At 43.3% G+C, this 22,877-nt stretch overlaps 4 protein-coding genes across 4 annotated transcripts; 3 read left to right on the top strand and 1 right to left on the bottom strand.

The window, feature by feature from the left end:
* Positions 1-625: 625 nt before the first annotated feature.
* On the top strand, positions 626-4,107 carry NCU06516 (hypothetical protein). Its single transcript, XM_956680.2, has one exon. The coding sequence runs from the start codon at positions 947-949 to the stop codon at positions 3,527-3,529; it is 2,583 nt and encodes an 860-aa protein (XP_961773.1). The 5' UTR covers positions 626-946; the 3' UTR covers positions 3,530-4,107.
* A 425-nt stretch (positions 4,108-4,532) lies between these two features.
* Positions 4,533-7,018, top strand: NCU06515 (hypothetical protein). Its single transcript, XM_956679.3, has 2 exons — positions 4,533-6,112; positions 6,247-7,018. Exons 1-2 carry the CDS (start codon positions 4,737-4,739, stop codon positions 6,608-6,610), a joined length of 1,740 nt encoding a protein of 579 aa, XP_961772.1. The 5' UTR covers positions 4,533-4,736; the 3' UTR covers positions 6,611-7,018.
* A 270-nt stretch (positions 7,019-7,288) lies between these two features.
* Positions 7,289-8,544, top strand: NCU06514 (hypothetical protein; the record flags this gene model as incomplete). Its single annotated transcript, XM_956632.1, has 2 exons — positions 7,289-7,502; positions 7,625-8,544. 2 exons carry the CDS (start codon positions 7,289-7,291, stop codon positions 8,542-8,544), a joined length of 1,134 nt encoding a protein of 377 aa, XP_961725.1.
* An 846-nt stretch (positions 8,545-9,390) lies between these two features.
* Positions 9,391-11,455, bottom strand: NCU06513 (hypothetical protein). The gene is made up of 2 exons (XM_956631.2): positions 10,608-11,455; positions 9,391-10,523 (listed from the first exon to the last, which is right to left on the bottom strand). The coding sequence occupies exons 1-2, from the start codon at positions 11,027-11,029 to the stop codon at positions 9,812-9,814; spliced, it is 1,134 nt and encodes a 377-aa protein (XP_961724.1). The 5' UTR covers positions 11,030-11,455; the 3' UTR covers positions 9,391-9,811.
* Positions 11,456-22,877: the final 11,422 nt, after the last annotated feature.

The following is a 22,877-nucleotide window of genomic DNA, read 5'->3' as shown; positions in this document are numbered from 1 at the left end:
GGCCAGTAAGGAGTCATTGGCATCTCATCTGGGAGAGCCCTCGTCACTCACCAGCAATCGAATCCCAATTGAAGGGTTCACGAACGCCGTTTGCATTGGGGCCGTCCTATTTCATCCCAACGCCATCCAAGCTGATCCAATCGGCAAATCACCTAACCCAGCCAGTTACCCCCCGATATCAAGGTCCCAAACTTTGCTCTCCCTACTCGGTGTTGGTATTCACCGCAACGCAAACGGTCCCGCTCTTGCCCTGGTTAGCCACTGATCCTCACCGGCGGAGAGCCTTCTCTTCCTCGAATACTTAAGGCAGCCTGCGTTTCTGTTCCCCTTCCTTTTTCTTCTCCCTTCCCTCCTACGCAGTAGGGCAGTCCAGCAATTTATCAACATCACCCATCAAAGTATCACCTACCACTACCTACCCAATCACCTGCAAGGCATTGATCGGGATTCCAGCGGCCAGTGATACGGCCCGTTTCTAGCTTTCAGTCCCTTCACTCGTCCTTCCTAGCCGGCCAGCCTCCAATGGGGCGTAGGCGGAGAGCCTCTCCACCTTGGGATACTTAAAGGGCACACTTCCCTCCTCTTCTTCCTTCAACGGAGCAGGCAGTCAAGCAAATCTGGCCTCGTGACTGACATTACCACCACCCACCTACCTAGATACCATCAAAAACCACTACCACGTCAGCTCGAACGCAGTAGGTAGAACTCCTGCCCTCAGCTCATCCTCTGTTTGAAAGCCGCCTACCGACATCATCACATGTCGACAACATCATCTCTCAGACATGTTCCCTTCTGACCATTGCTAACTGCGGAATTAGAGCACAGTACCACTTGCCATCATCGCCTCTAGCATTGCCGTTCAACAAACCATATCACGAAAAAGTTTTCACAACGGCCGTTGCTTACCAGCAAAAGATCAGTCGACAGTACCTCCGCCCTAGTCAAAATGGCTGCCCCATCTTTATTTTCTTCCTCCCGCGCTGCTGCCAATCTCGCGTGGCTTGCCCCAGAGATTCAGCCCATGCCCATGCCTCTGGACACTTCCAGGCCCATCGACAACATGGCGTCTACCAACTCCACGTCTCACAACTTCCACTGCCCTGCCACTCCGGCAGACAAGCGCCCCGTTCAACTTGCTTCGGTCATCACGCCTCCTCGCTCTCCGCTCACACCGACCCACCAGCGGAAGCTGGTGACCGTCCGGCGGGTGCAGAAGGTCGACATGGACAGACACAAAATTCTCGACAAAGTGGTTATCGACGGCTGGACCGTCGCCGCCGCACGCCACTCCGTCCGCGAGGGTCAACTTGCCATTTTCATCGAGCCCGATGCTCTCCTGCCTGCTGTGGATGAGTACTACTGGCAGTTCTCGCAGGCCGGCAACCGCACTTGGATCAAGGGCAAGGAGTATTTCCGCGTTGCCACAAAATGTCTTGGTCACCCGAAGAATCCAAGGTCACAGTGGGTTTCGCAGGGACTTGTCCTCAAGCTGGAGGACTTCCCGGAGATCAACGCTGATGTGATCCGGAAGGGTAGGCTGGCGATGTTTGAGGGAGAGGAGATTTCTCAACAATTGGTCGACTACTCGGACATGCTGGGCGTCACGAAGTGGGAGCCCCATGGCACCGCCGGTCCCAACGGAAACGGCAATGTTCTCGTGAAGATGCCGTCTTTCATTCAAAAGACGAACATCGAACGTGTCCAAAACTGCCTCAACCTTTTCATCAAGGAAAAGTACGAGCATATCATCTACCAGGAAACCATCAAGCTCGACGGCAGCAGCATGAGCGTCTACTTCGTTCCCAAGACATCAAAGTACTTTGGTAGCCTTCATCGACCTCATCCCGGATCTGAGGCCCAGACTGTTCTCAGCTCAGGTCGCTTTGGTGTCTGCAGCAAGACCATTGACTTGCCCTACTCCAAGGACTGCCCGTACTGGAAGGCAGCACTGGCAAACAACTTGCCAGCCATTCTCGAAGGCCTGCACCAGAAGAACAAAAACGGTACCATTGCCATCCAGGGCGAACTCGTTGGCCCTGGAATCAATGGCAACCACCACAACCTGCCGGAGAACTCCGACCCGGAGTTTCACGTCTTTTCGATCTGGGACATCCGGAACCTGAAGCGCTGGGACCCCCGCGTTGTCAAGAATTTCGCCGATGCTCACAACCTCAAGCACGTCAAGGTGATGGGATACCACAAACTCCATGACATTGCCGAGAGTCACGAGGACCTGATCTCCTTGGCGGAGGTGAGGGGCGGTGAAGGCATCGTGTTCAAGAGCTGCGTTGATGGTCGCTGGTTCAAGGTCTTGTCACCGCAGTGGATCGTTGAACAGGGTGATGAGAAGGATGCTCTGGAGGCGAACGAGTCGAAGACTGGAGGAAAGAAGAATAACATTTCGACCGGCAAGAAGAACAATGCCTCGACCGGAAACAACGTTAAGACAACTGATATCTATGCTACCAGCTTGGGTCAAGTCGAGGAGGTGAAGGCCGAGGCGAAGAGTTTTGGGCAGCAGCAAGCCGACAATTATGACAGCCGCGGCATGGACAGACCAAAACATACAGAGGTTGAGTTGCGCGAAGCCGAGATTCAGGAGGAAAAGATGATGATGATCGAGAATTGGTTGGACAATGCTACGCCTGATGATGCGAAGATGAAGGCCGAAGAGGCTTTGGTTACCGACCATGTGAAACTCAAGGACACGAGCGAAGGAACGGCGGAGGAAGCCCTGGTTACCAATAAGCCCGAGGACATTGTCGAGAGGACGGCGGAGGATGCTCTGGTTGCCGACAAACCCGAGGACACTGGCAAAGAAACTTCCGAAGGCGTATCTATCCAAGATGTTGGAGAGAAGTCTGCCGAGAAGGAAGCTGGTACGCTCTCAGACACCCTTCCTCCAAAGGAGTTCGACAACGTGCAGGATTTTATGAATGCCGCTGTTACCTGGCTCGGACAACCAATGAGCCACAGAGAAGCTATCGAAGAGATCGGTCGCATCATCTTGACCGAAATGGCCATCAACAAAGAGAACATTCAAGCGTCCATGAAAGACTTGGCCGAGGTTGTACTGGATGAGCTGAAGTTTGTCACAACCGGCGAGAGTATCGCTCACCAAGAAATGCCGTCCAAGGACGATGCTCCGACCAATATCGCTCCCACCGTTCCCGACACTCCCAAGAGTCCTACCAACCCGGACACTCCAACTACTATCGACGCTCCGACTATTCCTCACGAAACCAACCCGGCAATGGAGCCGGTGATCGTTCCGGAGCTCGTGACAGAGCCGACGCAGCAAATTACCATGGGCAACCCTACTCCCCCCGCCTCTGAACATGACGATGAGCAGAACGAGTTGGCCGGCGTCAACTGGGATGATTACAAGGTCATCAAGCGGGGAGGCCAGCTGGTGTGCATCAGACGGGAAGACTATGTCCCTAGAAGCCCGCCCTCCATGTATCCGTCGGCTGAGGAGATGGCGCGCCGTAGAGAACAACGTCGCCGTTCTCGCCGTTCTCGTCGTTAGAGGCCAAGAAAGAGGTCTTCCGAGGCATATCAAGTTATCGGGTTGTCAGAGCATGGAAATTGATAGTTTGGGTGACTGGATGTTCCTGGAGTTTAGGGGAGACTCGTTGAGAGTCGGTGGCACCGTGAGGGGAGTCTGGTGCCAATGGCGTTCCTTTTTTTCTGTTGTCGGACCAGGTAGCGTTGCAGTTGCAGGAAGAAGGAAGATGATGCAGAGCAGGACTATGGGCGTTCGGTTGCCAAAATATACCTAGGAGATGACTGAGGTGGTTAGGTAGTCATCAAATTGCTGGTTTTCCCTTGAAGTTCATATTCTTCATATTGATCATGAACCAGTGACCTGAGCCTTGATCCAGTCGCTCTGTTGACAATCCATGAACTGTGCGACTGATAGATGACTGGCGAGTGTCACTGAGGGTGTGATGCTCAAACGCGGGCCGGTGGCACAACCGCAGTGCCGAAAACATGTGGTGACGATCTCATTGTCATTGGGTAACCAAGAGGCACAGCATCGGTGGTGTAAGTCAAGATGGTTGAGCTCGACGCCAGAGCCTTGGCGACAACATTGTGAATGACGATGTCTAGTGAAGTGATGGAGTTGAAGCGTGGGTGAGGGAGGACCTGACGAGCACGGGACCTCGACGTCGTCAAAAGAGGATCCCCTGCTCCACCAAACAGTAGGAGCTCAGACCACCGGCAGATCAAGCTGTGGGGCAAGCGGAGCTTCAAAACGAAGAGCTGATCCACCCAGGTGGTCAAAGCTCCCTGTGGTGCCTGGCGCAGCTGAAACCCAATTCGGGTTAGGCTTCGAGATGCTAGCTCAACGGACCAGTCATATCGTCCCAATCCCTTCCAGCGTCTCCCAGCCTCTGGAATTCACCCGTGGGCGGCCGGCCAGTGTCACTGTAACGCGAAGAGCATCCACTGATTTCAAAGTCTGGGTCACCATCCATAGAGACCTTGGGCATGGGATGTCCCTTGAGGTTCATCCATGTCCTGTTAGGTTGCCCCCGTCCCAAGGTCCATCCTCTTGGGCGCTTCCTGTTCAGCTTCTCAACATCAAATAAAATATCTCGCGATTTTCATCTGGACACCGCTTGTTTTCTTCTTCCATCTCATCCACTCACTAGCTCACAATTCCATTTTGAAAACGAACAAGCAACAGTTCGCTTGAGTCTCAGTTGACGACATACCTAACCGACCCAAATATGCCACCCCCACCGCCCCCAGCGAACCGGACCATGTCTCCGCCAACCAGGCGGCCCGGTGATCGCGACCAACTGTATAACCCGCGTCAGTCTGATGCCAGTTTGCCATACCGACCAGACAACGATACAGTAACCATTCAGAAGCCCAATGGCTCTGAAACCACTCTCAAGCTTCCTCCATCCAGCCTTAAGGATCTACCATACCGCCCCGCTCCCAATGGCACCTCGGATCCCACGAGACGGCCATCCGACCCAGCCTACCGCCCCGGCGACCGTGATCGTGATCGTGAACCCCAACCACAACGCAGAGCCTCGTCCCCAGCACCAGGCGCCATTCCGCCAGCTCCAGTGTCTCCCACATCCAAGCCATCCTATGCCCCCGGTCACTCCCCTCCCGGCTCACGGAACCCTTCCCATGGCAACTACCCACCAGCAGCCTCCAATGGGCCCGGCGGCTTTCCCACCGGTGGCCGTCTCAAGACTCAGACTCCTCCCCTGGACCCTCTCGACCCACGCTCGCCTTCTTTCGTCCGTCGTCCACCTCCCGGCCCTGCTCCCATCAACGGCGGCATGAACGGCGACCATAACGGTTCTCTGAACGCCATTGGCGGTGGCAGCAACCGCCGTCCCGACGTAGTCGAATCCATGCCCGGCCCTGCGGCCTCGCTCCCTTCCAAGAAAGATGACCGCGACCGGTTTGATCGTGATGGGCGACCTCGGCCCAGCTCTGATTACACCCGATACGGCTCCGAACGTCCTCCTAGCCCAGGATACACCAAACCGATCCGGCCACCCCCTCCCCGCAACAGCAGCAGCACTGGAAATAGCGATTATGGAGTTCCCACCAGCAAACCGAATGGCAAGGTCCACCCCAACCCCAACCCAGGGGCAACCAACCCGACGACCCGTCCCTCCATCGGCCCGGGCCGCCACGGCTCCATCATTGAAATGATGCCCGGCCCCGCCGCTCACCCCACTCCTCCTGCTCTCAGTCACAGCCACAGCCATGGCCACATCCATCCCTCTCTCGGCCTCACCAAGCCCAGCAAAAACGCCGCAAAGCTCTCCGAACTCGAAGAGGGTCTACTGTACGGCGACACCGAGCGATACCCGCCGCAAATGGAGCTGGGTGACTACCGGCAAGCAACCGAGTGTTCTCTAAGGGAGTACATGGCGTTGCAGCGCAAGCGGCGACAAATCAGTTACAAGATTGCGGCGGGCAACAGCGGCAAGGAGGCGGCACAGGTTGAGGAGAAGCTGAGACATCAGGCCAGCACAGCGATCGATGAGTTAATTGATTTGCGCGGAAGAGTGGCGGAGATCGTGAGGAGGGGGGAGAAGGCGAGGTGGAGGAGGTATTTGTGGAGTGGAGCTTTGTGAGTTTTTCTTCCTTTTCCTTTCATTCTTCCGGTCGTGGTGACCCGCTGCGCTCGGCCTTTTTTTCTTTTCCTCGCTTCGCTCGATTTCCGCCTTCATTTTCCCGACCAAAGACTAACGACCAGTCAAACAGCGCAATCTTCATCCCCTTGGTAAAGTCCTTCTTCCGCCCCTCCTCCGTCGACAGAGGCGCACACGCCCGCGAGCATCGCGGCGAGCGCTCCCACAACCGAACCGAATACGCCTTCCGCAAATCCAAGTCGTTGATCAACCGGATCCTTTCGCAAGCTCGGCGTCCCGGACTGGCCAGTTTGAGTTTCCTCGTCTTTGCCGTGTTGTACGTCTTTACGAACGAGGTGTCACTGAGAGCGGCAAGGACGGTGAGCAGACGCCTGAAGAGGTTGACGGCCAAGGTGGAAAGGGGACGGGAGTTGGGCGAGGATGATTTTAGGGGGTTGAATGGGTGGAGGTGGGGGGTGCTGGAGTTAACTGCTTGATGGGAGGGTTGGTTATGAAGGAGAAAATGGAGCTGGAGATGGGAAAAGAGAGAGTAAAGATGAGGAATGATGGAGGAAGACATGATATCGATGATTAATGACTGGTGATGACGGAGTTGTTGGTGGGCGTCAGATGACTTTTTTCTTGTTAATTTTTGGGTTAATGACGAGGTTTTGGAGAGAAGGAGAAATACGACGAGGAAGGGCAGGTTGGGAAGAACCGACGGTTCGTTTTCTGGTGGTGGTTGTGGATGTTTTCTGTTTTCATACCCTCGCTTATACCATTTCTGTGTTCTAACTGTATGTAGGAAGTAATGTTGAGGTAGATTGACCCCTGAGCTTAGTCGGCTTCAATACAATGCCCATGGCAGAGTCTGACACTGTCTCGTTTTCTGATTGTCTTACCTGGTGCAAAAGTTTCCCGTTCCTCTCTTTGATCACGCGCATCAGTAGGTAGGTAAACAGTTTGTGGCATTTCCAGTTTGCCTTCATGAGTCACAAACCATCTGTCACTCGCCGTTTGCCAACATCCCAGTGGCATTGACGCATACGTATTTAGCCCCCCCCCCCCCACCCCCTCCCGCGCGCTATCCATTTATAACATTCGGACATCCCTCCCCACGGCGCAATTGCGTTGCAACATGAACAGTCCTGGTGTAGCTGAAACTGGCCTCCACGATGGCCACCCCCAACTACACACCCGAGCAAATATCCGCCCTCCGAGCTCTGCGCGACCGCCTCCGCTCCGCACAATATACCTGGGAAGTCCGGCAGCTGTTGAAGAATGCAGCTAACGCTACAGGACTTAAGCAACTACAGCTCGTACAATGGCAGGATGGAGATAACAACAGGAAGAATTTGCTGCATTTTTTGGTGGACGAAAGGCTTGAAAGTAGGTAAATCCCCTACCTAGTTTCTGGACTTTCTGTGGAGAGATCAAGTGATGTCCAGTGGATGCGTAAAATCAAGTGATAAATAATGGCTAAACCCAACAACTACTACAAAAATCAACAGAAGTAGCCATCCTCCTCATTGAAGTCTTCTGGAGCCGGAAGGAAGAAGACCAAAAACAGCTCATGCGTATCATCAGGTATCCAAAGTGCTACATCGATAGTCCTGAAGGCAGCGGCGGGGAATATACAGTTGAGCGTCTCGCGGAAGGACGAAACTGCGAGCAGCTTGTAGATTTGATAAGCCGGTTTCGTGAGCTGTGCCCCCCAGACACGAGAGAAGAAGCAGATGAAGAAGAGCATGAAGAAGAGACAGAAGAGGAAAGAGCAAGTGCAACAGAACGTATGAGACGTCTTCAACGACTAAGCACCCCTATACCTCGAACTCCTTCTCCTCCTTCTCCGACGTCGTCAAATGGTTCACTGGAACCCGCTAACTTTTCTCCACTGCATGTGTTTACTACAAAGAAGAAGACTCCTCTAAATCTTCATGCTGCGCGACCAGTTAGTTCTAGTCCTCGCAGTACTCCTCCTCGCAGTACTCCTCCTCTAGCTAGAGGCGGTTCCCCTGTAGAGATAACAATCTGGAGTTCTCCTCCTCTTCCTTCTCCTTCTCCTGCTGTGATACAAACGCCTATTCTCCTGCGTGGTTCTGGTCAACCTAGTACCCCGCCGCCTTTGTTCATACCTTCTAGTACTCCTCCTCCAGCCCCAGGGGCACCAGATACTCCACTTTGGTATCCCCCTTCAGAGCATTCAGAGCCAGAGCCGGGTTTAGATCCAGAGCGGGAGGAACAAAGAGCAAGGATTCAGAGACCCTCAGCACCACCGCCGCCGGGTAGTTTTGTGCCTGCGCCGCCTGAACGGACACCTGAACCTGTCACTCCGGTTCGTCTTCTTCTAGTGTCTGCTGACTTCCTTTCCCCTTTTTGGGGGATAAATGGGTTTATGAGACTAATCCTGATGCGTCAAATGGTAGTCTAGAAACAGTAGAGGGAGATGGCGGTAGTCTTGAGGTGTGTCAAGGATCCCTCTGCAAGGGTCATAAGCCCTGGCATAAACCTGGCGCTTGGAACACCGTAACGACCGCTTGGTAGAGGTATGAATTGTGTGGGTTGGGGTAGGGAAGTACATGTCGGTAGTGTAGGTACAGGATTTGAGGAGTGTAGACGGGCTGGAATTCGGGAACTGGGGAGTAATATGTACGCAGAAGAAGAAGAAACGGTCTTGTTTGTAACGTATGGAAAAAAGCGTTGTGTCCGTCCGTACAGGTGTGATGATGTGTCTGGGTCTATGTGACACAATGGTCAGTTTGAGACCGAGTCTTGTTGATCTGCGCTCCGAGACTCGGGTCGATCCCGGTCCTAGGTACCTTGGAGGTAGTGATACCCGCCACTGCTTCCATGCTGCGATGGATACCTAGGACCTTTGCTGATTCTCATTTCATAGATTCGGCTTCCACTTCTGTATGCAGTTATGGCTCCCAAGGAAGAATGTTCATCAATCATAGTGCCCAGGCCCATTCCAAAAAAAAAAAAAAAAAAAAAAAAAAAAAAAAAAAAAAGAAGAGCTTTCTTGGAGTATTTCAAGCAGGAGGTAATTGTGACATTCCAGGTCCGTGTTGTGTTAGTATCCCTCAGATTCGGAAGCAGCGATGAAAGATAAACCCACCGCGACCTAGAGGTAGATATACCATGTTGTATAACACTGACGGGGCATGTCCCTCCAGTCCTCGGCATCGAACAATCCAATCAACTATGAGCTCCGCCGAGGTGTTTCTTCCCTCTCAGCACCGTTATTATACCTACCTGGAGGTGTCTGGCTAGGCATCGAGGACATCTGGTACTGGTGGGTATCTCATACTGAAAATGTACATTATTTTATTACATATGACCCTGTCCCGGATGCGGCAGTCGCATATTGCATTTCCGCACAGCAACCGACCAAAGGACAGCACTTTTATACAATTTCTGTATGAAAACAGCCGTATAGAGACCCCTTTGGACGCAACTTTCGATGAAAAGGGCAGTCCAAATACAATCCGACAGCGTACAGAAAGGGGACGTAGAGTGACAGAGATGATATAGGAGATTATGGCATCAACAAGTGTGCCCATTTCACCAGCCCAGGCAAGACAGGCAATATGCCGAAACAAAGAACAAATGGAGGTAGAGATATCAGTTGATGATGGGAAAGGTGAGGGTGGCGGGATTGGGGGTGCGTATTGGAAGCTCAGACAAATGCTAGGGATTCAAGGAGAGGCGGAAGGTTCACAGACGGAAAGGTTGTCTGATACTGGAGAAGTAGGCAAAGCCTGCGCTATGGTAGTTCTTGGCGCCGAAGATGAGGCCAAAGTACCGTAGCACTGGACATATGTACCACTTATCCCTGACTTCCGAAGCCGGGCCTCGTTTTGGTTGCTAGCAGGCAAGTTATATGTCTCCCTCCAGTTGAAACTTGGTAGCTCGAAAGGCGGCTGAGATGGCGCCTGGCTGACTTCAGACCGAAGCCGGGCTTCATTTTGGCTGCTAGTAGGCGAGTTATATATCTCCGTCCAGTTGATACTCGGTAGCTCGGAAGATGGCAGATAAGGCGGCTGAGACGGCGCCTGAAAGACTTCGAAATTCTCGAGCTCACCTGGCCTAGCAGGTTGTTGGCGTCGCAATGCAGACGATTCATTCTCGCTCCCCGCGAGACTGAAGTAGCGACTAGCCGTTGAGGACGGGATTCGGGTCGGTATTGTGGAACGGTATTCAGAACCATACCCTGAAGGTGACCTAAGCCATAAGGTGGAGATGTTGTCCACCCATTGCTGGACATCTCTTGGAGGACGTGCTAGAGGCGCTGACCTACTTCGTCGTGGGACGACGACTCGATCTCGGATTTCGCGAACAGTTTTGTGCATCCGTTGTATTGTTCCTCTGATCTCGGTAGTGTCTCTTCTAATTTCCTGAGTATCGGAGCTACGTCCAGAAATTTGAGGGTCAGTTGGGTGTCGAATCTCATAGGAAGCATGGTAGCTTAATTCCAAGGGGATATTGACTTACAGAGAGAGTATGAGAAGGCTCAAGTTGAGAGATTGCTTGTGTACTTCCAAACTTTCGCACCAATCCTCAACATGCTCCTTGCCGCACATGGCCCATTTTGCCCTTGTCCATATGGCATCGTTCTTGAAAAGACTTATGTATTCGTTGATGCGGGTTACTAACAAGTCGCATTCCTTGATAGGACCTCCGATCTGCGCGAGTTGCTCACGGGGGAGAAGCCCGCTGGCCTGGTTTCCTATCAGATTTAGAGCCACAGTAAGCGGAGTGAGTAAGCCGGACAGAACTGCAAGCTCGGTGGTGACCCTGTCGAGATCTTTCCGTGCGTGCTTGGCCTGGCGAACGAATTGGGCTATCGAGACCGAGCATTTGATGATGCCCCCGGCGAGGGCGAATGCAGCGGAGGCGATAGAGACCGGGTCCATCTGCGCCTCAAGCAGCTTGTCTGATAGTTGGCTGGCAAATGCACCTGGTTAGGATAGAAGCTGAGTGCTGAGAGAGGTGCTATGATGATGGTGTAGAGGCAGTCAGTCGATGGCGTCTTGGAACTCAAGTTCGGTTGAGGAATGTGTCGCTGTTCACTTGGCTTAGTGCAAGGTAGATATACCTCTAGCTGTTCAAAAACCATGCAGTGTCGGTAAAATGGGCAGCCTTGCCAGGGGATGGAGACGGGTTTCGTCGTTCTCCATTTGTTGGGTGTTACGAAGCGCCCGCAACCCGACTAGTGATCACGAATACCTAAATTCTTGGCGTCAAGACTCTCCTCCTAAGGTTAATCTGGCTCATCTATCATCTGGGTGACTCGCTGTGTCTCAAGTTGGTCGGGTTTCGGATTCCCTTTCTTCTCGGACCCCAAAGACGTAAGGTACCTTGGGTAGGTGTCACCCAAGACTTCGAGTAGTCGGTGACGCCTTCCGGGTTTCCTTACCTACTTTTCACCAGTAAAATCCACGAACCACGTCGCTTGGCCTGACCTGTCACCGATGGGATGGCTGTATCGAACGAACACACTTGCTTGGTTTGCATTTTGGTGTGTTCCTAGCCCCGGGCGATTCCGATAACCCTTTGAAACTCTCATTCGCATGAGATGATGCTTGAGAAACGCCAACGACCAGTGGCCAATCACATGTCTCAGCAATCCAGCCATGCGTTCAGCTGCCATGAGAACTTTGATTTTCCATCGGCGAAAGAGACTAACCCATTACTATGCGGGAATGGCTTCCATGATGGTCACAAGGATAACTCGATACCCCAGGTATTCCCGTTGAGATACATCAAGTGAAGTCAATAATCGTAGAAAGCGCTCTGTTAGACAATATGTCAGGTCTGAACCCCCCCCCCCCCCCCCCCCAAAAAAAAAAAAAAAAAAAAAAAAAAAAAAAAAAAAAAAAAAAAAAAAAAAGAGGAGGAAAAAAAATTAAATTTCAGTGCAGCCCTGTTCAGGTTTGCTGATGGTGATGCGGACATCACACGCCTTAACCCTTCTTACATTCCGCCCGCCAACCTCGGGGAGACCACCTGTGTCCACTCACGCTTTTCTTTTGTTTGTCCCTGCCTAGGAAAACGAGAGGGGCTTCAGTCTGCAGGTACCCTTCCTCCTCTCTCCTGATTTTTGTCGGTTCCATGACTGAACGACACGCTACTCGTCGAGGGAATATGCCTGTGGTACGGTGGCGGCGGCAGTGCGTGGGTGTCCTTGTACAAGGCTTCTGGGACACTAGCAATCATTGCCATGCTTTTCCCTCTTTTTCGGCCAGAAAGACCGCCGACGGTGAGCTCGACTTTGCAAAGGCGACCGACCGACCGAAATCCTCCCGAGAGCTTCTTTGACACGCTACGTAGGTAGACAGCGAGGCATTGACATTCTCCCTCATCCAGTGGAGCTAGCCAGGGGATTGAGCTTCTACTCACGGAGGAGGATATTGCAAAGACGGGCAGAGTTCTTGGCTGTCCGCTTTGGAAGAAGACCTGACTGACGGGACAAAAGACGTCCACTCAAATCTTGTCTCCCAAACCAATGCGAATTTCCCACTGTGGAGAAGACGCGTGACCTGGTATGACTTGGTAGGTCTTCCATTCCATTTTAGCATTTCCTTGTACTCAAACATCGCCTTGGTTCTCTGTTTCTGTTACAAATTCACTCCTGTGTGACTTAGCGTGCATTTCCATTGACTTGTTGACTCTACGTTGCCCCGTTTATGAACTCTGCGACTCTATAGCTGCGTATTCTCAAGCCTCCGACTCATAAGCGCTGCCAGGCTACAGGTATGGTGGAAGACGTGGAGCAGAGTTGGGAAAACGACAGGACCTCACGCCTCCCCCCAACGGGTATGTATGTTCGACTTAACGGACTGAGCAAGGCGGTGCAACCAGGCGTCCAAAACCGATGGCGGTCACGAGGTGACTAGGATTGATGAAGGCAGTCAGTGTCTCGCAGCCAGGGCTGAGTTGGCAGGGGTAAATAGGTATGAATCGGGGCTCTCTATATCTTTTCCCACCGCCAAACGCCAGACCCTCGTATCCACCGCCAAACGCTAGACCCTCTTTGCACCCCCATCATCTGGCTAGCTTTCGAGTTGCTAGCGAGCCTAGTAGATAGTCAAAATCAATTAATTTTATTAACAACGAAGCTATTCACACCCGTACGCCCGTAATTACCTACTGTAATTCACTATACTTCGTACTACTATTAAGAAGACTAACCCCTGGGCCGCCGCCGCCGCCGCCGCTGTTATAGCATTCGGTAGGAAGCGCCGTACTAGTTAAGCGGCGGATATTAATTAGGACTATAAAACTATTAATAACCTATAACCTCTACTATCCTCTCTTATAAGGAAGAACCCTCTACAGTAATATAAAAAGAGCCGTAAAGTAACGGACCTTAAATCCAAACTAGAGGAAGTAAAGCCTCCTACCGCTAATTCGAAGGGTAAAAGTAAAGCTATTACCCCCCCTATTAAACCTACTCCTACTCCAAAGAAGGTTATTCTTAAGATTATAAAGAAGGTTACCTTTATTATTCCTACCTTTAAATTAACTTCCAAATTAGCCTCTAAGTTAACTTTTAAATTAGTTTTAAAATTAGTTTCAAAATTAACCTCTAAAGCCGCTCCTATCCCAAAGAAGCTACTTTCTAAGAAGAGTATTATTACGCCTAAATTATTTAATTCTTATAAAATTATATTAAAAACCCTAATACTAACTTCGAAATACAATTCGAAAATTATTTTATTTAAACCTAAGCGCCTTCCCCTTAAAATAATTAAAATTTCTAATACCTATTCTAAAACTAGTTTAAATAACGGACAAAGGTAGGAGGATAAGTAAGAATAAAAGTCCGTAGAAGATAATAATAAAGAGGATAAATAAGAATCTATAGAGGATAATAATAAGGAGGATAAAGAGGAAAATAAAGAGGAGAATAAAGAGGAGGATAAGGAAGAGAATAAAGAGGAGGGGGATAATATAGGGAATCTATTTATAGATATAATAATTAATATAATTAAAAATAGTAAAAATAAAGAAATACGAACGTCCTCTATTCGCTGGCCTATATTAATATAAAAGGTAAAATAGTTATCCTACCGAGATTATTTATTCCTATTCCTATTGCCTACCAATTCGTTTATTTAGACGCCCGATACTCCATTTCGGGTAACCCCTACAATCCCCTCTATTATAAAGCTATTTCTAATAATAATACTTCTAATAACAGTACCCGCTACTACGAAACTACTTCGGGTAATAATAGTAATTATAAGAAAATTTTAAGTAACTTATATAATCTCTACTATTATTAAACCCCCTCCCTAAAAAACGCCTACCGGTCCTAATTTAAATTCGTCTCCAAATTATTCCTATAACAACCCTATTCCTATTAATATTACAATAATTACGAACGTTACGTATATTATTAAGTCGCTTAAAATTAAATTACCTTTATTTGTAAATTAAATTACTATAATTAATATTAATATTATATAGAATAAGTATAATTATATTAATTTAAATTTAATTTCTAAGTTCGATACCACTTTAAATTCGGTTTAAATCGGACTTTAGGAAGCTATTTACAATAATTACCTAATAGTGCAAATCCTTAATAAAGTTATATTTTATATAATTGAATATACGGCTATATTCGCCGATTAGAGGACGAATATTTCTAAACAAGTACTTTACTCGTACTAAATTAATATATTCGAAAACCCGAAGTATCTATATAAATAATTTAATATAGGTTATATACTACATACTTTTATACATTAGAAATTTCTAATTAATTACTATTATTTTAATATAACCTATACGTTTTATTTCTTAAAAGCTCCGCCCGCCCTAGCTCCGCTAACTCTAATATTAGTAACGCCAATTCGAAGTATTTACAACCCTTTAAAATTTAATAACCTATACCTTAATATACTAGTAACCGCAGTCCTTCCTCCGCCGGTAGTTATACTAGTAAAAACGCTAAATTCCAATTAGAAATTAGTTTCAAATATAATACTATTAGAAATTATAATACTAAACGCGTTCGACGGTTATAAATTACAAATAGTATAGGCGGAGGCTATAACGGTATAATATAATAGAAGGGGTATTACTAGAAGCGTTTATAATAGTACTATTATAATTAATAGTATATTTAGTACTACAATACGTATTAAGGGGTTCTAAATCCTTATTAATATTTAAATATATAAATTAAAATATAAATATAAGAACTATAATAAAAATATTAATCCCTTACTATATTTCGTAATAAATAAGAATAATACGTACTATTACTTTACCCCCAACGAGGCCGGGAAGTAGGCGAAGGAGATTAAAATAAATTTAATAATAGTATATATACCGCCTTCTTAATTAATAGAGTAATTTATAAAGACGGAGGAGGATAAAATTAATAATAGTAGTAATATTATAATAAGTAAAGGTTAGGGTAAAGGTAAAAGGAAGGCGCCCGTATATATTAATATTATTTAAAATAATACTACGCCCAACAATCTATTTAATATTCTAACTTAATTAATAATAATTAAAGAAAGAGATTTAAGGGAGGGTATATTTTATTACTAATACCCTTCCTATTTACTACTTTTACTACTTTTATATTAATTCCCCCCCCCTCCCTCCTCTTATATTATAATTACCGGCCCCTCGTCAATTCTATCTTTATACTTTAATTACGTATTTTATAGTTATTCCTAAATTACCGGTACTAAAGGCGCCCTCCTTTCAATACTACTACTAATAATAGTACTAATAATAGTACCCTTTATTATACTATCCTTACCGCCGCCTATAGCCCCGCCCAGCTTAAATAATAGCAAACTCGTCGATTAGTAAATAGCCGCCTTCTACGTATAGTATTATACTAGTCGGACTAGTAAAATAAAGATTACGAAGTATATATAAGGTAACCTTCGATTAATACTTATTACAAACCCTAAACTAAGAGTGCTACATTCCTTCTATAAATTAAAAAACACTAGTACTAAATTCTTCGTATAGATAGGCTACTCTTTTACCCTATACTAGACTATCCGCTAATTAATAAAACAATTCTTTATTACGTACTACAATTTTATTAACAAAGTAGTAAATATACTATTATCGCCCCTAAATCTAAATAAGTAACGCTACTTTAACTTATACTACTAATATCCCAATACTAATAAATACCTAGAATATAGTAGCTAATAATACTACTACCGCCGAAGTACTAGTAATACTTTCGTAATAATAATTTAAATAATATAATATACCCTATTAATCGAGTGTAAAGAGTGTAATATTTCTAAGAATAATAATCGAATATATATTAAAATATAAGGGAATATATAAAAAATAGGATTTATATATTATTTAAGTATAATATTGTAAAATACCCGTTCGCTTTACAATATTATACCCAACCGCTAAATTATATATACTTAATAGAAAAAATATATTTATTTTATATATACTATATATAATATTATACTACTCGCCTCTATTATAATAGATTGCTATAGTAATTTAATTATTTATTTGCCTACTTGTAATATAATACTATAATTATATTATAGAATTACCCCTCGGTTTTTATCTTATTTCGTATTTCTATACAAATCTAATATATAATTAAATCTTTTACCCGCTCCCTTCCTCTCCCTCTTCTTCTTCTTTTATTTATTCTACTTAGCCCTCTCTATTCCTTATCCGTTTTTTATCTATTACTTTTCCCTTAGCTTCCCGTTGGCCTCCCGTCGATTATCCTTTAACTACCTATTTATTAAACCCTACCCAAACTAATATTAATTTGTAATACCCCCTAAGCCTAAACTATCTACCCCGTCCGCTAAAGCCTCGGCTTAGAGTAAGGACGGTTAGAATATATATAAATATAATACGGAGGCGAAGGTAAAAGAGAATAAAAAGAAAAGTAATAGAAAGAAAGACCTTTAAAAAATATTATATTTTATCGTCGCTAACGAAAATAAATAGTATATTAAATATATTAAATTTCTATATAAAAAAACTCCAGATATTACTATCGTAACCTTCGCTAAATTTTATAAGGGCTATAATAAGGCCTACTACTTTTAAGAGCCTAGTATATAACCGTTCGCCCCCTATATTTATTTTAATTCTAATATCTATATAATTAAAGTTTAGAGTACCTATCGTCGCTACTAATTAGACTATACTAATAAATAATACCCTAACAATAATTTAATTATCGTTGGCTATAGATTTATAACGGCCGCCACTCGCTTCTATAATATTATTACTTCTAATTTAGAGGCGTTTAATACTTATTACTTAAAAATAAATAGAATTACTACTAAATAGGATTCGGTATATACTAACCCCTTTACTCCTATTTACTTTAATTCTCTATATACTACTAATTCCCTATTTAGGAACAATACCTTTTCCCTATTTAAAAAATATAAAATATTAAGGCCCTTTAGTATTACTACTACTATGTTAAGAACGTAGGCGAAAGGTAGGCTGAGGTGACTACGGTCGTAGCCACACGTAGGGGATAGTAAGTTAGAGGTTAATTTAAAGATATATTGATAGCTACCGACTATAATAAACTACGCTCCGTTGAGCCTTTTTTATACCTATACAAATTCTATTTATTTACTAATAAATATTATAGAGCCTTATACTAGTTTAGCGCTTTAGCGTAGTGCCGGATTATCCTTCTTACAAGCCCGACCCAATATAGGCGTTATTATTAATAATCCTACGTATTAATTAACGAAAGGGAGTAGTAGTATTACGGGTAAAGGGTAGATGGTAGATGTGATTATGTGTAATTGTACGAAGGAGAAAGGAAGAGAAGTGTAGCCGAGTGCCTAGAAAGTTGGCCTTATGAAGGTAACCGCCGATGGATTTGACAGACCCGCGGTAGGTAGCGTTTTGACTAATTAGTTGCTGGTAATAGTTGGCTTACCGGCGGTAATAATAGCGTACGGCAATCTTAGAAGCTATTGTACGCTGGTACTAGGTATAAGGTATATAGGTTAACCCTGTGATACTTCCCCGGACTAAAAGAAACTATATAGTTAACTAATATTATATAAAATAATAGAAATCCTTATTAAACGAGCGGTCTATTCTTGAAAAATCCTTATTGCCGCTAGTAGTTGTTATTGTAACTTCGGCTGCGGAGTTGGAACCTCCTACTCTACTTCCTTCTCCTTCCGCTTTTTCTCCGTTGCTACCTAGGCCGGCGGGTATAGCGCTTCCGGGTATCCGTTGTAGAAGGCTCGTATAATATTGGGGGCTATAGATACGTTAGTACGCGGCTACTATAATAGCGTGTATAGAGGTACCTAAATAATAAGGTATTCTTAACGGCCCTTATTATTCTTTTAATATTTATTAATCCTCTTAAATTCGTATTTTACTAAATTTTCCCTATTATTAATCCTCTTTATAATTCGGCTATAGTTAGTACGAACGTTTTATTCTCCTATATCTATTTACCCTGGAAGATTTTATTTATTCTATAGTTTAATTTTACTAATATAGAACGTTGGGTTATACTTTATATTAATTGGGAGTTTAAGTATAATTCGATAGCTATTTGCTTTAATAATCTCGAACGGTCTTTCGAAGAGGGGTATAAATTTGGCCTGGGGGTGGCCGGTATTGAGGTTTTTAATATTAAGTAGGACTTTATTTCCCTTTTTATATTTCGGCGCGTCGGTTTGTTGGGCGTTCGTATTATTTTTGTAGTATTATTATATTTATTAGGCTTAATTCGTAATGAAGTTTAAAATTTATTTAAATTAATTAATTAGTTTGTTAACTTTAAAATACTTAGTTTATTATATTATTAATATTTCTAGTAGGTATAGTTTTGCCGGTTTAATACTTATATAGGGGTAGAAATTGTAGTTAATAAAGAAGGGAGAGATACTGGTAGTTTTAGAAATTAAATTATTCTTAACGAATTTTGCGATTAGTAGTTAATTTACTTAATTATTTTATATTTAGTTAATATAAAGGCGAAGGTATTTTTCTATTTTAGTATTAATACGTTCGGTTTAGCTATTAATAGTAGGGTGGAAAGCTGAGGAGGGTTTGAGGGCGATTTTTAATTGTAACGATAGGGCTCTTTAGAATTGCGAAATAAATTGGGTATTATAGTTAGAGATAATAGAATTTAGTAGATTGTAAATATTATAAATTCTCTTTATAAAACGTTCTACTAATTCCTTTATTATTAAATTTATAGTAGGGATATAATATTGTATTTTTATTAACTAATTAATAATAATAGCGATATATTTGAAATTTTGTTTACGGTGTAAATAGGGTATAAACGGGGTAATATAGTCGACCGAAATATCCTTCTATAGTACGAAGAGTACTATTAACGGTTTTAAGAAATTATAGGGGGCGTATTGTAATAGTTTAGATTTGGCGTATGCTAGATAAGTTTTGTAGTACGATTGGATTATAGCGTATATTCCTAATTAAAAGAAGGATTATAATAATAGTAAGTAAATTTTTTTGTAATTCGGGTAGCCAGCGGCCGGCGAGTTGTAAATACGTTAGAGGAGTGAGAAATAAAGTTTTGTATTAGTAGGGTCGACGAGGATAGTACTATAGAAGTACGCCTATTTTTAGATTATATAGTATTTGGCGAAGGGGATCCGTTTTATGTAGTCTTTGACTTTTTTAGACTACGTTCGACGGTTGGGGTTTATTAGGTATGCGATAATATTTTAAAGTATTATCGATTTTTCGTAGCCTTTTACTATTAGATTATCCGTTGATTTCTTATTTAATACCTTTAGATTGTAAATATATTCGGTATTAATATCGACTTCCTTATTTCCGTCTTCTAGAACGAATATTCCGTTAATAAAAATATTATAGTTGAGTAAGATTTTGTTTTTGGTTAGTAGCCTTTTATTGGTATTATCTTTAGGTAAGTCCTTTGGCTTCCTATTTAGTGCGTTGGGATATACTTATAAAGATTTAGAGCGGTATTTAATTATAAAGTTAAAATGGGAGAGGAATTGAGATTAATATATATAACGGGGGGTGAATTACTTATTAATTGTAAAGGTTTTTAAGCTTTTATAGTTAGTAAGGACTTCGAACGGTTTTTAGGTATTTTTTAATTTAGGGCGCTACTTTTTAAGGGCTTTAACGATAGTGAGTAATTCTTTATTATAAATATTATAGTTATATTCGGTTGAAGAGTGTTATTGGTTGAAGTAAGCGATTGGGTATAAAATTCCCTTTTTATTATATTAGGATAGAGTGCTATTGTAAATTTAATTCGAAGTATTTGTTTTAATAATAGTTTATTTAGATTAATTATAGATTCGAAGTATTAGGCTATTATTGAAGGCTTTTTTAAGGGTTTTAAAGGATTTTTAGTATTGGTTGGTTTATTATTAGTTAGCCGATTTTTTTATTAATTTATATAGCGGATTAGCGATAATCGAAAAGTGTTTGATGAATTATTAGTAGAAATTAGCGAAGTTTAGGAAACGTTATAGTATTTTTTTAGTTTTTGGAACTTCCTAAATTATAATAGTAGAGACTTTATCGGGATTTATTTTAAATCCTTCTAGTGTAATAATCAGATTTAGGTATTTCGTCTTTGTAATATAGAATTTATATTTATCGATATCGATTTAAAGTCCTATTCGGATTATTCGTTAGAGGACCTCTTTAATATAATTTTTATAGTCTTCTTTATTGTCCGAATAGACTAAAACGTTATTAAGGTACGCTATTATATATATATTAAGGATATTGTATAGAACGTTATTAATATAGTTTTAGAAAGTCTTTAGAGTGCTTTAGAGGTTAAATAGGTAAATAATAGATTTATAGAGGCTAAACCGAGTAATAAAAGTAGTAAACTATTTATATCCCTCCTTTATACGAATTTTATTAAATATAGCAATTATATTAAATTTAGTAAAAATCTTTGTACGATAAATTACATTAAGGGTCTCTTTAATTAATAGTAGAGGGTAATATAATTTTAGTATTATATTATTGATACTATAATAATTAATATAAATATAGACGTTGCTACTAAGCTTCTTAATTAAAAGAATAGGAGATGCGGTTGTAGATTAAGATGGGCGGATAAAGTTCTTTTTTAAGTTATTATCGATCTACTTTTTAATAATATTAGCCTTTATTAGGGATATATAGCGCAGTGTATATTGGGAGGAATTGCCCTTAGTTATAGTTTAATTTTGTAGTTATATGAATGGTGAGGCGGGATTTTTTTGGTTAAGGAGGGGAGGAATATTACTACTTTATTAATATATTAGCGACCCTTTAATTTCTTTAAAAAGGTAATAATTTCGTTTTTTATTTTAATCGGGCGGTTGGCCTTATTAAGGAATTTTTTTACGTTTTTATTAAAAATTTTAATTAGGTATATCCGCCGGATTATCTCTTTATAGAGTAGTGTATTTTAATTGAGGTTGCTAATTAAATGGATTACTTTAGTTAGAACTATTGCCTCCCGAAATTCTTTAGATAAATAAGTACTAGCTAAATTATTAATAAAGGGGTAGAAGAGGGGAGGGAGACTTTTTTTATATTATTAACCGTTATTAGCTATAATATTTGTAATTATTTCTTCGGTTAAGTTTATATTTTAGATTTTAATTATAGTAGTTAACTTTTTAAGTTCGGTATAATTTGTAATATACGGCTATAAGTGTTGGGATTCGTAGACGAAGTTAAAAGTAGCTACATTAAATTCTTTAATATTGTAAGGGGACAGCAGAGCGATACGCAGGTGCTGGCCTTATATGTGTATATTAAGGTTCTACGAGGAAAGAAAAGGATAAAACGCTACCCTCCGGGTCGCTCGAATGCCCGAGTTTAAATAGCCGTGCACTCTGGTGGCTGCCTTGTGGCCTGAGGCAGCTAGAGAATACTCTAAAAGACCGGGTGCCGGAGGCTTAGTACCGTGGTCCGAGTCAGCTGGAGCGGTCTCAATACGGGCTACCGCCTTGGCACTTAAGTCTAACTAATTAGAACTAAATGCCTAGTCGGGCGCTAGTCCTATAATATTAGCTTCCCCCTTCTCCCTTCAATTATAGTCGCATACTATAATTAATATTTACATTACCCTCATCTCACCCCTTCAACCCTCATACTCTCTTTCTTACTCTTTCAACGAACAATTACAATTATATTATACATATACTTTTAACTTAATTTTAGAATACCTTTAAATATTCGTTACTAACCTCTAATTATAATACTAATTCTAATTATAATCCTTTTAGGCTCCGGCCTACTATTTTAATTTATTACCGCCCGGCTATAATTATTCCTACGCCCGCGCCTACGCCTATACCCGCTTCTACGCCGGCTACTACTATTCTTATACTTACTATTACTACTATTCTAATACCTACGCTAACTCCTATTACTACGCCTGCTCTAACTCCTACTATACCGGTCTCTCTAATACCCTAGACCCCTAATAATAGCGGCGGCGGCGGCAGTAATTACTATAAATTTACTAAGGCCCCTATTAAAGGTACTATAATTACTTAATACTCCCGCTATATAGCATTGGGGGACTATAGCATTTATATACCCGACGAGGGTAAGGGTTATTACGTACTTTACGCGCACTTTAAGAATTCTACTACCTACCGGCGGTAGCCTTCTACTATTTAGGAATAGTACTCCTCCTAATTAAAGGAGGGCTACCTAGACAGTAAGGTTCTATTTTACTAATTTTTCTAATATATAATAATTTCAGTTCGG

The sequence above is a fragment of the Neurospora crassa genome, linkage group IV, assembly GCF_000182925.2.
Source record: "Neurospora crassa OR74A linkage group IV, whole genome shotgun sequence".
Lineage (NCBI taxonomy): Eukaryota > Fungi > Ascomycota > Sordariomycetes > Sordariales > Sordariaceae > Neurospora > Neurospora crassa.
Note: the sequence above shows the minus strand (reverse complement) of the source record. Positions and strands in the feature narration are given on the sequence as shown.

Coding starts and splice junctions, on each gene's coding strand:
- NCU06516 (XM_956680.2), top strand. CDS start 947: ATGGCTGCCCCATCTTTATTTTCTTCCTCCCGCGCTGCTGCCAATCTC.
- NCU06515 (XM_956679.3), top strand. CDS start 4,737: ATGCCACCCCCACCGCCCCCAGCGAACCGGACCATGTCTCCGCCAACC. Junction 6,113..6,246: donor TATTTGTGGAGTGGAGCTTT/GTGAGTTTTTCT, acceptor CCAGTCAAACAG/CGCAATCTTCATCCCCTTGG.
- NCU06513 (XM_956631.2), bottom strand. CDS start 11,029: ATGGACCCGGTCTCTATCGCCTCCGCTGCATTCGCCCTCGCCGGGGGC. Junction 10,524..10,607: donor AGCCTTCTCATACTCTCTCT/GTAAGTCAATAT, acceptor TTCTGGACGTAG/CTCCGATACTCAGGAAATTA.